Source organism: Cataglyphis hispanica, chromosome 16 (genome assembly GCF_021464435.1).
Source record: "Cataglyphis hispanica isolate Lineage 1 chromosome 16, ULB_Chis1_1.0, whole genome shotgun sequence".
NCBI lineage: Eukaryota > Metazoa > Arthropoda > Insecta > Hymenoptera > Formicidae > Cataglyphis > Cataglyphis hispanica.
In genome coordinates, this window is record NC_065969.1 from 3021710 (window position 1) to 3037376 (window position 15667).

Consider the following 15667-nt stretch of genomic DNA (forward strand, 5'->3'; position numbering starts at 1 on the left):
TGCAGGCGATGCTTAATTTCTCGCGAATATTTTCACCGTTCAACAACGTTTCGAGCTCGGATGGCGCGGATTTTCACTTCGCCGAATCACCGTATATTCGCATAATCGACTCGAAATACTTGTATTTACGCAAAATAGACGATCGTGCAATAGTTTTCTCAGCACTCCCGATATGATTTATTTGCAAACGGCCGTTATTTTCAGAAAAATCGATGCGACGAGCGACTAGCGATTCTTGACCGTTAATATTGCACGCACTCGCACACTGTAATATACAATAATTTGACGATCACAATGATCGATTACTTTGACACTCCCGATGTTCGATTATAATTCGCGATTATATCCGCATTAAAATCATCCCGACGCCGATCGCGCGCGACATGCATCGTAGACGAGAGCGGAAACGACTATAAACTGGATTTCCCATTTCCTTAAAACTACGGTTCGATTCCGAGGTTCCGAGTACTAATTCAAATATGGCTGTCACGAAGCGCGTTGCTACGACATTAACGTATATTTGTACACTGAATATAATCGCGTGACATCAATGCATATGTATATAAGAAATAAACACGATGTCAATGCAAATGCATATCAAATATAAAACACATATTATTTTTATATTTGCGCTTTATATTATGATATCATACTAGTGTTACGTTTAAAAATTAGCGCGCAAATGATGTCATGGCAACCATATTTGCTTTACATATTTTAAACTCGGAATTACGGAATCGGTTTCCTAACGGAACCGGATATTGAGATATTGAGATATTGAGATATTTTCTGGCGCACTAACGGCAAGACGGTTGTGGTGAGGATCGATCCGCGATCGAGCATCATGAAACGATTGGTAAGTTAAATTATTGAGAGAAGATATCGATTGTAAAAGAAGCGCGTAGATTCGGGAACATCGTGGAAAATATCGGATGACTGTTATATTATGCACAAATACGATATATCACCATAATGCAAACATTGCGACTACTTCATCAAATGAACTCGGTGCGATCATAATTTCAAGTCTTATTAATAACATCGTCAAGAATAAATATCATCTACAAGTGAGCGGGTAAGTGTCGAAAATATCGAGAAAAATATCGGGCGATTGTCGTATTTTGCGTAAATACTGTATATCGCGTTAGTGATCCGATATTTCTGTCAGTTTCATCAAGTGAACTCCGCGCGACCGTAGCTTCAAACACGATTGAAATAAATATTAATAAAATCGAAAAATTAAGTTGCTAATACTAAATATTGTCTGCAAGTAAGCGTCTAGGGCATATAGATAATCCTATAACAGTCATATTATGCTTAAATATAATAAATTTCATAGTAGTGCGACAATTTTATCAAATGGACTCCGCACAACCGTTGCTCCAAAAATGTCTTTATTTTTACTTAAAATATCAATAAAATTATTGAGGAATTAAGATTTATTGATGATAAATATTGTTTGCAAATAGGAGCAAGTAATGAAAATAGTAAAAATAATATCAAATAAATTAATTTAGAGAGAATCAAATTTACATATATATATATGTTCCATTAAAAAAAAAATACATTTAAATCCAACTTTAATGTTTCAAATGTATACAAAGAATAAAATGGATATTTATCAAAATATCCATTTTGACATATATTTATTACATTTTAATTTGATCTTTAGGAAAATATAGCCAAATGGTGGTAACGCGATAGCAATACTATAGCAGTGCAACGGCCGGTGAGTGAATTTATCGTTTATTTGTTTGAGAATTTATTGTTTTTTTATTAGACATAAGAATTACGCTAAAATAATGGGAGAGGTAATTGATAACAAAAATAAGACTTTATAAAAAAATGTTTGAAAAATACATGTATATGATAAAACATTAATTTTCTTTTATATCATCCCAAGAATATAATATATGTGTATGTATGCGAATGTATGTGTTATCTTAGCGTAATATATACTATATCAGTATTTCACAATTTTTTAAAGATAAATTTACATTACATCGCTATAGTTATGTTTATTTATGCATAACTTATAAAATAGGAATTTAAATAGTTTGCAAATAATCTGAACTTTTTGCATATAATTCTAAGATATAGAAAAAATTATTAAATTAGAGAAAAAAAGAGTGAACACAAATAATCTCTTTAAAAAAAAATTGAATAATTCAGTCATTATTAAAATATAGGCTTTCAAATTATTAAAAATAATTTGAAAGTGCCTAGAAGCAAAACTTTTGTTAAATAAAGTTAGGAGGATTGGCTCTCCTGTTCTCTCTGATTTATGCTCTTCTTTTATTCATTTCTAATTGTTTTCTTTCATTTATTTGCTTCTCTCTTCATTAGTCATATTTATATAATGTATATTCAATTATATACATTATTTTAATATCTTGAAGATAATCATATTTAAAACAATACTTTTCTATAAATCTATATAGTAGAAAAAGTATGGAGAAGTATGGAAAAGTGTTTCAAAGAGAATGTTTTGTTTCAGTAAAATATTTGTTTATGCTTAGAGTCTTTTGACTTTTAGAATAAAAACTTGTTCAAATCTTTTTTGTAATATATCATCATAGAATTCCTTCATCTACAATTAATTTGTAATCCTTTTTATTTATTAATGCATTGTATTGCAAGAAAAATATTATATGACACGTGATAACTGTATGCAATATGTAGCACAAATTGTTTAGTATAATTATTATTTCGAGACAATGCCATGAAAATTGCATGATATAAGAGAAGTAATGAAAGAAAATATTGATATGATATGATTGATGTCATATGTTATCTGAGACTACTTCTTCAATAGTAGCTCTACACATTGGGCACTCAATCAACTGTTTCGAACACCTTTGGCAAAATCCTCTGCAAAAATAAAAATCAATTATTGCATTACATTATCATAGAATATAGTTCAAAAATTTAAGTATACAATTATATATTACCTATGGTTACATGGCAGTAACCTTACTGATGCCCTCTGGTCAAAACATAATGTACAGGAATCTTCCCTAACACTAAGTCTTCTCAATTGGTCTAAATATATGTGTCTGGGAAGTATGATTTTATCTTCTGGTTTCAATGTAGCATAATCGTTAAATTTCTGAAATTCTCGATCTGTAGGCGGATATTTAAAAGGTGCATTTCCAAAGTTAAATAGGCATTGTTGGAATGACATAAAACTAGCTGCTGCAAAAAATCCAGACCTAAAAATGTCCATATATTTTTGATAAGTAATTTTATTTGAATCTTTGGAAAAATTGGATGATATTAAAGAAATAGATATGTACCTTACTGTTTTAAATACTTGAATGCATGGTTTAAGAGGTATACCATTGATTGAAAATATTATCTCTAGTTTATTTAAATCCAATAAGCAACCTAAAATATCACCAGATTTCCAACATGGTCTGTCATGAAATTTTTCACTTCGTGCATTATACCAAATCAGTCTGCGACAGCCATCGTAGGCCAAAGAAAATTCATCATCTCCTATACCATATCCCTCCTAATATTAAAAAATCAAAAATAATATTGTGTGCCCGCGTATAAAAATAATAAAAATTGTTACATTTAATAATAGAGGCTAAAATACTATTTTCAACAATTGTGTAAATTATCAAAAATATTCTGAAATATGAAAACAAATCATTTACATGATTTAAAAATGTGCTATCCTTTGTAGCCCATCCGATTTGCATCACTCCTGTAGTTATTATTAATGTCTCATAATACCATATGCCTGAATCTACTTGAAATGTGCATCGTACACTTTCAAATGAATAGGCATCACATCGTGCCTGAAATGACAATAGATTATCATTAGATTAAAACGATTATAATAAAACATTAATAAACATTCAATTTCGGGAAGATACAATATTTTCGAATATTTACCTCCAAACCATTGGGTGATATTTTCAGGTACTCGCTTACATCCTTTGTATTTAACATTGCATTAATACCCGTCACATCGACCAAGTCGTGAGAATATTTTCTACCTTCCATCAAGACTAACAAAAATGAAATTAATACATTATTATTTGTAAAATAATACAAGTTAATCATAGTAAATTTAGAAAAAGAGAGTCTGAGCTAATTATACTTACATAAGTTATCTAAACACCACTGTGCACAGAAACCAACTTGACGACGTACATAATGTGTTTCTGTGGCCCATTTCTCCAATTCTAATAATGGATTTTGTTTTTCTGACATAAGGCGTTTCTTAATGGTTACCTTATTTTCACCTGTTGATTTATTATAAATGTTAATACATTAATTGCATGTTGGTTAAAGTGAGAAATAGAAACATTTAATTATTTTACTTACTTGTTTGTGCAAATTTTTCTAGTGCTATTAAAGAATATAACATCACATAAGGTTCAATATTTTCTCGCTGAAAAAGTAAAATTATATTAAAAATAATTGACAGATATTTAGATATTTTATTGGAGAAATCAATTAAATATAAAATTTAACATACCAAGTTTGAAACAAGGTAATCTAAAGTGGCATCAGATAATATTGCTATACTACTAGGACCAGCAAGTTTCTCTGCGATGCAACCAAGTACGACACATATATTGCGTTGCTGTGTTGCTGTAATTTGTATTTGTCCAAGTCTTTGAAATAGTTGAAACATGTGTGATAATCGTAGCACAGAGTCCTATCATATAAACAAACAATTTTTAATACTGTCGTTTGAAAGCTTTGATTTTTGTAATACAACAAATAAATTTTAACCTTTGAAGGTAAAGGGCAATCGTCTAATAGTAATATTATAACAGAAGGTCCTAATGGATTGTGCATTGGAATAACATTGACCATAGAGCTAACTACTTGTATCCAACCATCTTCCTTGTCCGCAATAGCATTTAATTTTAACATTGCTGGTGGTGGTTCATGATCGCTAAATATGTACATATAAATCCACATTAAAAGATAGAAAACAAATACATTTGCATGTATTATGAAATATCTTTTACTTACTTATCTACCAGAGTATCAAGACTTCCAAGTGTCTCTAATACAAGTTTGTCAATGTTTGCCGATGTAGGAAACTTAAAAGTAGATGCTGAATCGCTAGATGAAACCAAACTTATGTTTGGTTCTGGTATTATGGTATTTTGAGTTTGTCCATGATTATTACTGCCATATGTCTCAAGCTCTGGAGAATTTTTACACAAACAATTGCCCATTCCCACAGGTTTGTTGCAATAATAACTTTACCGAGTTATTACCTATTGTTTAAGTTACATTTACAGAACAGTGATATAAGTGTACTATCAAATCTTGCATTTGACTAGGCTGAAAATATACAATTTGAAAATAACAAATATTGTTTCGCAAAATATACAATTCAAGATTAATGTCACTTACCGAAAGGATGATATCATGACAAGTCATATCCTTTTACCATGTATAGATGATATTCTGTTATAAGCATACTTTTATCTGCTTCATGTCACTTTAACATTAAAGTTTCGTGACTAAATGCAAACTAAACGCAAAATGTTGTACGTTTTTTAAATCTTATTCATTACAATTTGCCTTTTAGTTTGTAACTACATTTATTCAATCATGCGTGCTTCCTCCTTGCTAATCTAATAGAAAATTAAAAAAATTTTATGTAAAAATAAAATACATTTCATGTATCAGTATACATATAGATATTCAATTTATTTTATTTGTATCTTTATAAAAAGATGAATCGTATATTTCATTATTTCTTTAAGAAATAATTATATATATCACTTTTTCACATGACAGAATTCTTCGGTATTTAATTAGAAATGAGAATTGAATAGAAATTCTTTGCTTTTGAGGTTATGTATTTTCAATAATCTATCACAACAGTAATTTCACCATATAGAACACAAAATGCGGAATGCGTATATTTTATCCTATTCGATATTACTCTGTCAGTCTCGCGCTCCACGGCAGTAAGTATTTTCTGCTCATACTTTGTAAGGGTTACACGAACGGCTCCCCTAATCTCGACGTGACACGTTATCGAATTGTTCCCTGGACAATCGCGTGTAGATTGTGCCGTATCGCATTTTATATTCGGTGTGAGACGCACGCGTAAACTGACAATTCATATAAACCGAGAGATGCTTTTCATCATTTCCCTCATCGAACCTCGTAATAAATTAATGGGCGCGTGTGCTGTGAAAAAGATTACCAATTCTTCTTGTCTTATTTCGAATAGACGAAAAAAATCGTTCCTGACATTTATATTTGTAATGTATCGATATTCGTAGAACCTGACTGTTTGCGAACTGTGTATACATCAGATAAACTTTAAACTCCCCTACAGATTTCTGATGAAAATATTTTCCAATTGATATGTTTTGTATCATAATATTTTTTTTATTTACATTTGCGACATATAACAGTTCTAATAAACATTTCTCTGACATGAGCACATAATATACGCTCCGTATGTATGACGTATATGTTTATATTATGACGTGAATAATATATATAGAATTTGATTTCCTATAGCGATATACACTATCGTAAAATGTTTCGGTTTCGTTAAATATATGTATGACGTATGTGTATACATATACATGTGTGCGCAGCAGAACGTGCTGACATTTAGTGTCCACGTTGAAATATTCATCTGTCAGGTGCAACGACGTATGCACTTTTATATTTACGAAGTTCGCGCCGAGTCGCCGTTATCGCTTCGATAATCGAAGTCGCGCCAAAAGTATACTCGCGGTACGTCAGTCAACACACGCGAAACGGAGCGAAAGGGGTTTCACTTTTGAATCACGCTAAGAGATAATTACGGGAGTAAAACGCCGGCCGATTGCGAGAGATTGTCGATTCACGTTTGTGAAGACGGCGCGCGTCCACCGGAATATCTTTTTTCCAGAATTTCGGGATACGTAATGTCATCACATGGGAAGAAGACGGCTAGACGGATAGTCAACGATCAATAGTATCTGGAAAATGACTTGGTGACTCATATATGCCGAGGATTTCCCGCGAATCATGGTGTCCGGGGAGAACGAGAGGCTGTTGCCTGATCCTGAAAACTACGCAAAGTGTTTTTACGATCTCTTTAAAAACGTCGAGACGCAAAGGTACGATTCTCGAATGTCTGGTGTATAACCTCTTTTATGATTTGTTTACTCGACGCGATCGGCGGTGACTTCACCGCTAATCGGCTTTCCGATTGTCAATCACTGGTTGACAATTCTTAAGAATTAAATAATTTAATTTATGTTTGAATAAAATTTTTTATTGTCAAAATGGCATTATTTAAACGTGTCTTAGACGCGTTTTATCGATTTAGAACGTAACCTCAAATTTTTTGTTTATTGGGGATTATTTTTTTCTTGTTTATTTATTCTTAATTTAAACATTTCAATATGTTTCATTTCCGAGATTACGAATCCTTCTGCTGTTGTTTGCTTATAATATTAAAATTTTTAGTCATGTATACAGAATGATTTATTCTCATAAATTGTTCACAAAAAATAAACAGAAATCTTGTATTTAAATAGTATCATATATGTACAATTATTATTATTATTATTTTATAATAAAATAATTTTATTATATAATTATAATAAAATTTTGTGTAATTATTGCACTATATATATAATTTAAGTATATTTTGATACATTTGTATGTTTTAAAAATATAAATTAATTTAAATGGAGAATTAAATTATAGTGATGTGATATTATATTATTGTTAGGAACAAGGGAGAATGGAGAAAATGTAAAAAACATAAAACTGTTCGTAAAAGGGACAAGAAAAAGGTATTAGTAATTATAATAGTCACAATTTTGTTTTTCTTCTATAGTAAAATAGATTTTGACATTCTTTATATGTGTTCAGATTGATTTAAATGGAGAATTAAATTACAATAATCTACCAGAGATAGAAACACCTTGTAATGCTTCAGCATTTGCTGTGTTTGCTAGTGTGAGAAATGCTATTCTAGAAAAACATTCAAAATTATCAAGTGAAGTTTATAGAACCTCAAACTGTAATTCTCCACCACCAGATCTTAGTGACACTATAGATACAGAAAGTGATGATGAAGATAGAATATCAACTATACAGAATTTACCAAAGGTAAAAATCAATTCTGCACTTGTTTAATGTTTATATTAGCTTATATGTTGCAATATTTAATTATAGCAAATTTATATTTATTGTAAATAACATATATATAGCTGCAATATAGATCCTTTTGATAAAGATATGTGTAATATAAATCTTTTTTGATAAAGATTGTAGGTATTGGTTTAAGAAGTGTTTTTACATTGATGCGCGAGAGTAGAACAATTGATCCAATCTTATGTACAAAGGCGTTATCGGCTTTATTAGATGTTTTACAAGGACAACTACCAGAAGGCCTCAAATCTGAACCAGATGACGTTATTGGTTTGTATCTTTGAATATCAAGAGAAATTTGATAAATTGACAAATTTAAAATATTTAAAATATTTTTTAATAATCTATTTTTAGATCCATTATTTGATTTATTACTGGATCTTGCAACATCTCATGGTCCTGAATCGGCCGCAGCTAACGATGGCAGTCATTTGACAGCTGTTGCTTGCGCGTGTTTGTTGAGCCTTGTTGTGGTAAGAGGAGATACTGGGCGCCTGCTAGCAGCAATAGCAGCTCTACTTATGTCTCCCAGAGCATTAGCGATACAAAATATTCAGGTATTTTGTACAAATGTTATAACATTTATTTTGTTGTATAATATAATGTAGTATACTATAAAATTAATTTTGTATTTCAGATGCCATGTGTGCTAACATCTCTGCAGAGAAGTGTTCATGCTATTTTGTTAGGCAAACTTGTGAGACCAGATTGGATTACATATGGAGTTCCCAAGTGTTCCAAGATATATACCTCTACACTTAAGTTACCAAATGAGATGAACAATATGGTATTGAATGAACGTAGTTTTGTGAGCGATGGAAAGTACTTATATTTGCATACATCTCGTGGTTTGTTGAAAATTGGAAGTGGCCATGGTGGTACAATATGGGGGCATATATATATACATAAAGCAGATTTTTATCCAACAGAAACAGGATGGCTTGGTTATGCTAATGTTAGTTATTCGTTTAATGCGTTTAATAATAATAAATATAATGTATATTACTTATACAAAATTATATTTACAGAATTCGTTATATTTCAAATGCGCACCAAAGAAACAGAGTGAATTATTAATTATTGATGCAGAAACGCTTATAGTAACAGGAATTGCCGTCCTGGAAGGAAAAGATTGGTCATCTTCTGTCATGTTCTCTGATGGCGAAAATTTAGGAATGATAACAGCAGGCAAAGATGTAATTATTGTGATTATATATATATACACACATTATTGTTGTATTGTATTATTGTTTGAGATATTTATATAATTAATTTATTTTTATCTTCTTTTAACAGGAAGGTTTTGTAGTGCGTACAATAAATACACTGAGTAATCCTGTAACAGTTGCCTCTGAATTGCCACTGAAATTGGCAAGGAAATGTGTAGATATATTTGGATATGCATCATTTGATGAAGAACAAACGATACATACTTTAAATCCGGGATGCGATGATGAAATTGCGATGGTTACAGCAGGAAAGGAATTTGGTTTACTAAAAACAGTGTCTGGAAAAGTAGGTATCATGAGATGAAATGTTTCAAAAAATGCTATTGTTCAATATAGCTCAATATTACATGTTATATATCTAGTTTGTACAATGTTAATCTATCATTTTTTACAGTTATTATATAGCGGAAAAGGAACTTGTTTAGGCATGAAGAGTAATACAAGACCTAATAGATGGTTAGAGCTTACTCTTGGTCCTAAAAGTCTAAGAATTGCCCATTTTGCAGCAGGCCATGATGGTCAGCATGCCGTAATGGTCATGGAGGATGGTTCTGTATTCTTTATTGGCACTGCTAGACGTGGAGAAGATGGAGATAGTAGTAAGTTTATTGTTGTATAAAAAGATAACTTGTTTTAATATTATAAAAACTAATAAAATAATTTATTTATTTTATTCTAGATAAAGCTCGTAGGCAACCAAAACCGGTAAAACCAAAGAAAATGGCAAAAGTGGAAGGCCAGTTTATCGTTGACGCCGCTTGCAATAACGGATCTACCGCTTTAGTTACGAAAGACGGCTCTCTATTAATGTTTGGCAAAGATACACTACATAGCGATCCAGTGACGGGATTAGTTACCGATTTAAGGGACGTGTGTATAGTTCGTGTGTCGTTAGGAAAGGCTCATGCTGCTGCATTAACTAATAAAGGACATTTATATACTTTTGGTATAAATAATAAAGGACAATGTGGTCGCGATTCCGCAACAGTGCACACCGTGAATAAGGAAATGTCAGTGGTTGCGATGGAGATGGGTACAGGGGAAGATGAACTGATAATAGCGGAAGAAGAGAATGTGGATCCTGCAGAGGATTGGGAAGAAACGAAGGGTATGTGCCAACCGGGGCAACATCAGTGGAGACATCGCGTTTGCATGGTTTGCACGATATGCAGAGAATGTACTGGCTACAGTATATCGTGCTTGAGTAGTATACGCCCCGATCGGAATCCCGGTCAAGAATGCGGATGTGGCGAAGGGGACAGCGGATGTGCGGAATGCGGATGTTGTCGCACGTGTGCGAGAAAGAGTTGCAGCAACGGTATATCGGGCTCCAATTTTCGTGAATACTTGCAGAGACGATTAGGCGAAATAAAGCAACGGCAAAGAAGTAAAGCAGGACCAAGTACCGTCAAATATGGAGTAAAAATCAAGAGTTCGAATAATCAGCGTACCGCCGGTCCCAGTATTGCGCAAAAGGGATTTTTGGAAAAAGTTGCATTGGGATTAAGCGGTAATCTCGCGGCCGAGGAAGCCGTCGGCGGTAGCGATGTGGAACGGGGAGACGCGGCGAGAATTGCCAGTATATCACCGGCCAGAGTTCCCATTCCTAGCGAGAGCCCTGTGATTCAAGTATCTTGCGGTTTACATCATACAGTTTTACTTTTGCAAAACGGAGAAGTATATACATTTGGTAGTAATATATACGGTCAATTAGGCGTCGGGGATTTGGTGGCGCATGCGGGACCGGTTCAAGTTAAATTGCCGACTATTGCTACCCAGGTAGCTGCTGGGAGCAATCATACCGTTATACTTACGTCCAAGGGCGAAATTTATACTTTCGGTGCATATCAAAAGGGACAACTTGGCATGAATTGGTGGAATGATCAGAATGAATCTACGAATATTAGTTCTCAGGCAAATCGCCGCGTTGATCGATCTCAACCGTGGCACAGTTTTCCAAACGTAGTTCCGAATATCGGTCCTCGATGGGGCAGACGGGCAACATGGATCGGCGCCGCTGGTGATCAAACTTACGTTAAGATAGATGAAATTAATTCTATTAGTTTGACGAGAAGTACCGTTATGGCGAATAAGAATTGTATTATTTTAATACCTCATCAAAACGAGCATGCGAATTCTTTCAAAAGTTTGGTGATAAGTAAACGCGATGGTACGTGCAACAGTTATAACGGTGCGGATCAGGTTGATTTTAATAACTGTGCGGCGTGTTTGGATCCCTTGTACAACGTTATTTGGACTTTCAATTCGGTGAATAACGAAATAAGTTTGTATAACATAATATCGACGGAAGCTAGGACGATACCCAGTTTGGAAGCATCCATACTCAATCCAGGCTTGGCGCTTCCGGTTATTTCAACTTGTTTTGTAACGCGTTCTCAAGCAGCGATGCACTTATTAGCTTGTTTAGATACATTGACACAGGCTCAGGATGAGAACTTATCGATAGTCGAAGAAAGCGAATGTCATCAGTCAACACACGGCAAAGTTTACAGCCGCGAGGATTACGTCACTGTTAGCAGATTTGAAAGTCACGGGGGAGGATGGGGTTATTCCGCTCATTCGATCGAAGCGATTAGATTTATGCCGGATACGGACATTATATTAGGAGGATACGGTTTATTTGGCGGTCGAGGTGAATATACCGCGAAGATAAAGCTCTTTGATATCGGAATGGATGGTGGAGATCAAGAGAACGATGGAGAGCTTCTCGCGGAGACAGAAGAGATTCCGTATGAATGCGGCCCAAGACAGAAATATTCGATTCTGTTTGATGATCCGATTTGTTTGCAAGCAAACAGATGGTACGTGGCGTGGGCTAAAGTTGGTGGACCTTCCAGCGATTGCGGTTCTGGTGGGCAAGGAGTGGTCACGGCCGAAGATCAGGTGATGTTTTATTTTAAATCATCTAAAAGATCTAATAACGGTACCGATGTTAATGCCGGTCAGATTCCGCAATTATTGTATCGAGTTGTCACACCCGAAAATCAGACATCGAACAGACAGAGAGATCAAATAGAGCCGGTCTATGTTTTGAAGAAGGAATTTAGTAGAACTGTTACGAAAGAATGTTTTCAGTCTTTGATATCTCTCCTTCAGTGGAGCTGGAACACGTTGAAGGCGTCACTGGTCGATGCAGTTCATATCGCATCATCGACTCACGCGTTGCTCGAGATGGAGCGGTTAGTATACATAAGTAAAGCTAGTCTAAGATTGCTCAGAACGTATACCAATGAAATTTATCCTAATCACATTGTAAAGAAGAGCCCTCCCGAATCAGTACGTTTAGCGGAATGTATAGGCGAAGTACGGGCGTTACTGCGTCAAATCTTGTCTGATTCTTTGCCAATCGCTCTAAAGAGTAAAGGAAAGACGCGATCTAAGAATTCCAATAATACTTTGGGAAATAAGATGACAAGCAGTATATTGGACGAATGTCACAAGACGTTTGTGGCTTGTTATCACGCATTTTATCCTACTGCGTATCTTAAATGGACATGTTTGTGCGAATTGTTATCGGAAATCGACAAAGAACAAGGTACAACTACGAAAGATCGTCTTCTCTCTGCCGTACTAGCCTCGTTGTGCAATTCGACGATACGACTTAGGTGCACTTTTCCTATTTTGAGCAACATTATGGACAGCAGTGACAGTGTAAAGCGGCAACTCAGCCCATCTGACAATGCTGGTCTGCTTATGATGAATTCTACGGAGAGTCATCAATATCCGATTTTGGTCGAGCAGATTAGCTACAAGTCCCAAGTAGAAAGCGCTAGCAAGGAAATCTTGAATTGGTCGTTTCGCGAAGTACTCGACAGACTATTGGATCTGATATTAATACCGGTCAAGAAAAGTCTTTGTAGAGAAAAGACTCAATCTCTGCCGGAATTGATTCTTCATTGCTGTTATCTATTAGCGCGAGTCATCGCCGAATTGGCCGCGCAATCGAGTGGAAACGAAGACGAACTGCAAGCGGCTTGTGGTAGGCTTATGTACACCACACCGTCGAGATTCACGAGGACAAATCAATCAAGATCATGGAATACGGGTAATGGTTCTCCGGATGCTATCTGTTTTTCTGTTGATAGACCAGGCATTCTTATAGCCGGTGTTGGTATTTATGGAGGTGCAGGAGTATATGATTACGAATTGGAATTGCTAGATGATGTAAGTATATATAACATATAGATATTCTATTGTTATTCCTATACATTCGAATTCTATAGTGTATTTATTATTTTATTACAGCAAAATAATACTGGTAACGATCCATCGCATACTCAGCGTTGGAGCAGCTTAGATTTTACAAGAGGCTCCTTTGGGCCAGATGACTGTGTTAATGACATAGTAGAATTAAAATTTGACAAACCAGTTCTTATAAAAGAGAATATCAAATATGCTATTAGATTACGAAATCGTGGAGGACGTACTAGTAATGGTGATGGTGGTTTGAGTGTTGTCAAAGGAGCAGATGGCACAACATTTACCTTCACAGCTTGTTCCTTGAGCTTTAACGGTGAGTTTAAAACACTACGTATTTATATTTGAAACTGATATATATTATGCAAAATATGGATTGTAATATGCTATGTTCTTGTAGGCACAACACAAACTAGAGGTCAAATACCGCATATTTTATATTATTCGAATCCACAAGATTCCGATGGGCAGCACACGAATAAAGCTATGGCGGAAGTGCAAGCAAGAAAATGTACTCTTGCTATGACTGCAACAATTATTCAACGGTCAAATGAAATTTTTTCTTTGGCGAGAGAAAGAGCAGAGGAAGTAATAGCCAATGAAGTCCTTGGTAACGCGACTTTTGTAACGACTCTCTTGCCACTAGTAATGGCACATATTAGTCCCTTGGCTACATCAGATCCTAGAGTAAGTGACTTTGAAAATTTCATTGATATAAATTTCATGATTCTGAGATAAAACAACTGATAAAAAAAGTATCTAATATAAATTTTGTTCTGCATCTTTCAGAGTAGCGTACAAATTCTTACTCTAATACAAGAGATGTTGCCACACATCGCAGCTTTAAATTTACTGTCTACAATGGGAACCTCTCAAATATCTCAAGATAGCGAAACTCAATCACACTTTGCTCCTCCAGTTACCACCAGTCATCATTATACTTGGCTAGAGAGTGAACATCCTTATAAACCAGCGACAGTGTCGTATTACAAAGTCACTTTTCCGGAAACAGTAAAATGGCTGACTGTCGAATTTACACCGGAGTGTGGAACATCGCAACCTGAGGACTATTTACAGCTTTATATACCAAATATAATCTTCAATTCTTCCACTGGGTAGATAAATACAATATTTTATAATGTATAAGGATATTTTTATATGTACATATCTTTTATATTTATGTTTAATTTTTGTTTTTACAGGACAGTTTTGAATATTACGAGCGAAGATGGTCCACAATACTGGCCAGTATTGCATAAATTGAGCAATGTTCAGAGTCAATGGCCTCAAAACGCTGTTGTATTACCAGGTACATTTATATCTAGCATTAACTAAAAGTACATGAAGCAAATAAATAATTATAGCAAATTATTAGTAAATTATTTGATACTATGTTTAGGAAATGAAGTGATATTTTCTTTGGAAACTGCATCTGATTATATGAAAAATGAGAGCTCCATTACATACGGCTTCAAATGCTTAGTTATTGGTTACGATTGGATAACATCTGGTCATGGTCTGAAGAATTTGGAAATTGAGTTATCTTTTCTTGGAGGAGCGTGTGCTGCAAGTCTCATGAAGAAAAATTTATTGTTGCCTTCAGTATCCTGTAAGTATAATATGATTGAATTTCTATTATTAAGCCAATAAATATGAATACAAATATTAAAGGAATGTTAATATGTGCTATTTAAAATAATATAACACAAGATATATTATCATGTTTCTAATTGACTCGTTCTTGAAAAAAATTTGATTCGTTACTCTATTTTAATTGTGTAAAAAGTAATATGATTTTTTATAAAAAATTGATCTCTATTAATGATATTACAACTTTTAGCGGAAGAAGTAGAAGAGGACTTGGAATCGATGCAGGAAACGGCAAGGAGGATTTTCTCTGTACATTCGGCGTTACTCGGACGAGGATTTGCACTCGCGTCGCCCCCCACAGTTTCGCAGGCTCTCGACGGTGTGCTCCCGTACAGGTAAGTACCCAACATTATACATTATAATTAAAAAAAGAAACTGTATTTTCCAAATCTAATTATTAATGTGAGAAGATAGTTTAT

General features: G+C 34.2%; 2 protein-coding genes across 6 annotated transcripts in view; one reads left to right on the forward strand and one right to left on the reverse strand.

Annotated features, from left to right (window-relative positions):
• Positions 1-1860: 1860 nt before the first annotated feature.
• On the reverse strand, positions 1861-6334 carry LOC126855518 (RING finger and SPRY domain-containing protein 1-like). 4 transcript variants are annotated; one of them, XM_050603258.1, is made up of 12 exons: positions 6194-6334; positions 5389-5612; positions 4999-5316; positions 4753-4918; positions 4493-4675; positions 4339-4405; positions 4116-4256; positions 3904-4019; positions 3663-3806; positions 3297-3514; positions 2952-3212; positions 1861-2871 (listed from the first exon to the last, which is right to left on the reverse strand). In XM_050603258.1, exons 3-12 carry the CDS (start codon positions 5205-5207, stop codon positions 2784-2786), a joined length of 1593 nt encoding a protein of 530 aa, XP_050459215.1. In that variant the 5' UTR covers positions 5208-5316; positions 5389-5612; positions 6194-6334; the 3' UTR covers positions 1861-2783. The 4 variants fall into 4 exon arrangements, with proteins under 4 accessions (XP_050459215.1, XP_050459214.1, XP_050459212.1 ...); XM_050603257.1 differs by lacking the exon at positions 6194-6334 and adding an exon at positions 5973-6175; XM_050603255.1 differs by lacking the exon at positions 6194-6334 and adding an exon at positions 5927-6175.
• A 441-nt stretch (positions 6335-6775) lies between these two features.
• LOC126855499 (E3 ubiquitin-protein ligase MYCBP2) overlaps positions 6776-15667 on the forward strand; it is a 174365-nt gene continuing 165473 nt past the window's right edge. The window contains exons 1-16 of one of the 2 annotated variants that reach the window (XM_050603198.1): positions 6776-7106; positions 7727-7790; positions 7870-8109; positions 8268-8421; positions 8506-8708; positions 8789-9106; positions 9180-9347; positions 9448-9666; positions 9775-9979; positions 10060-13565; positions 13647-13914; positions 13999-14285; positions 14388-14713; positions 14801-14907; positions 14974-15207; positions 15439-15583. In XM_050603198.1, the coding sequence (XP_050459155.1) occupies positions 7015-7106; positions 7727-7790; positions 7870-8109; positions 8268-8421; positions 8506-8708; positions 8789-9106; positions 9180-9347; positions 9448-9666; positions 9775-9979; positions 10060-13565; positions 13647-13914; positions 13999-14285; positions 14388-14713; positions 14801-14907; positions 14974-15207; positions 15439-15583 (6536 nt within the window). In that variant the 5' untranslated portion in view covers positions 6776-7014. The remainder of the gene's footprint in view (positions 7107-7726; positions 7791-7869; positions 8110-8267; positions 8422-8505; positions 8709-8788; positions 9107-9179; positions 9348-9447; positions 9667-9774; positions 9980-10059; positions 13566-13646; positions 13915-13998; positions 14286-14387; positions 14714-14800; positions 14908-14973; positions 15208-15438; positions 15584-15667) is intronic. The other variant, XM_050603196.1, reaches the window with a different exon arrangement.

Excerpts from the sequence above, each read along its gene's own strand:
- LOC126855518 (XM_050603258.1), bottom strand. The coding sequence starts at position 5,207 with ATGGGCAATTGTTTGTGTAAAAATTCTCCAGAGCTTGAGACATATGGC. Across the intron at positions 4,406-4,492 it reads ATTACCTTGTTTCAAACTTG|CGAGAAAATATTGAACCTTA; the intron begins GTATGTTAAATT and ends TTACTTTTTCAG. Across the intron at positions 3,213-3,296 it reads CAAGTATTTAAAACAGTAAG|GTCTGGATTTTTTGCAGCAG; the intron begins GTACATATCTAT and ends GGACATTTTTAG.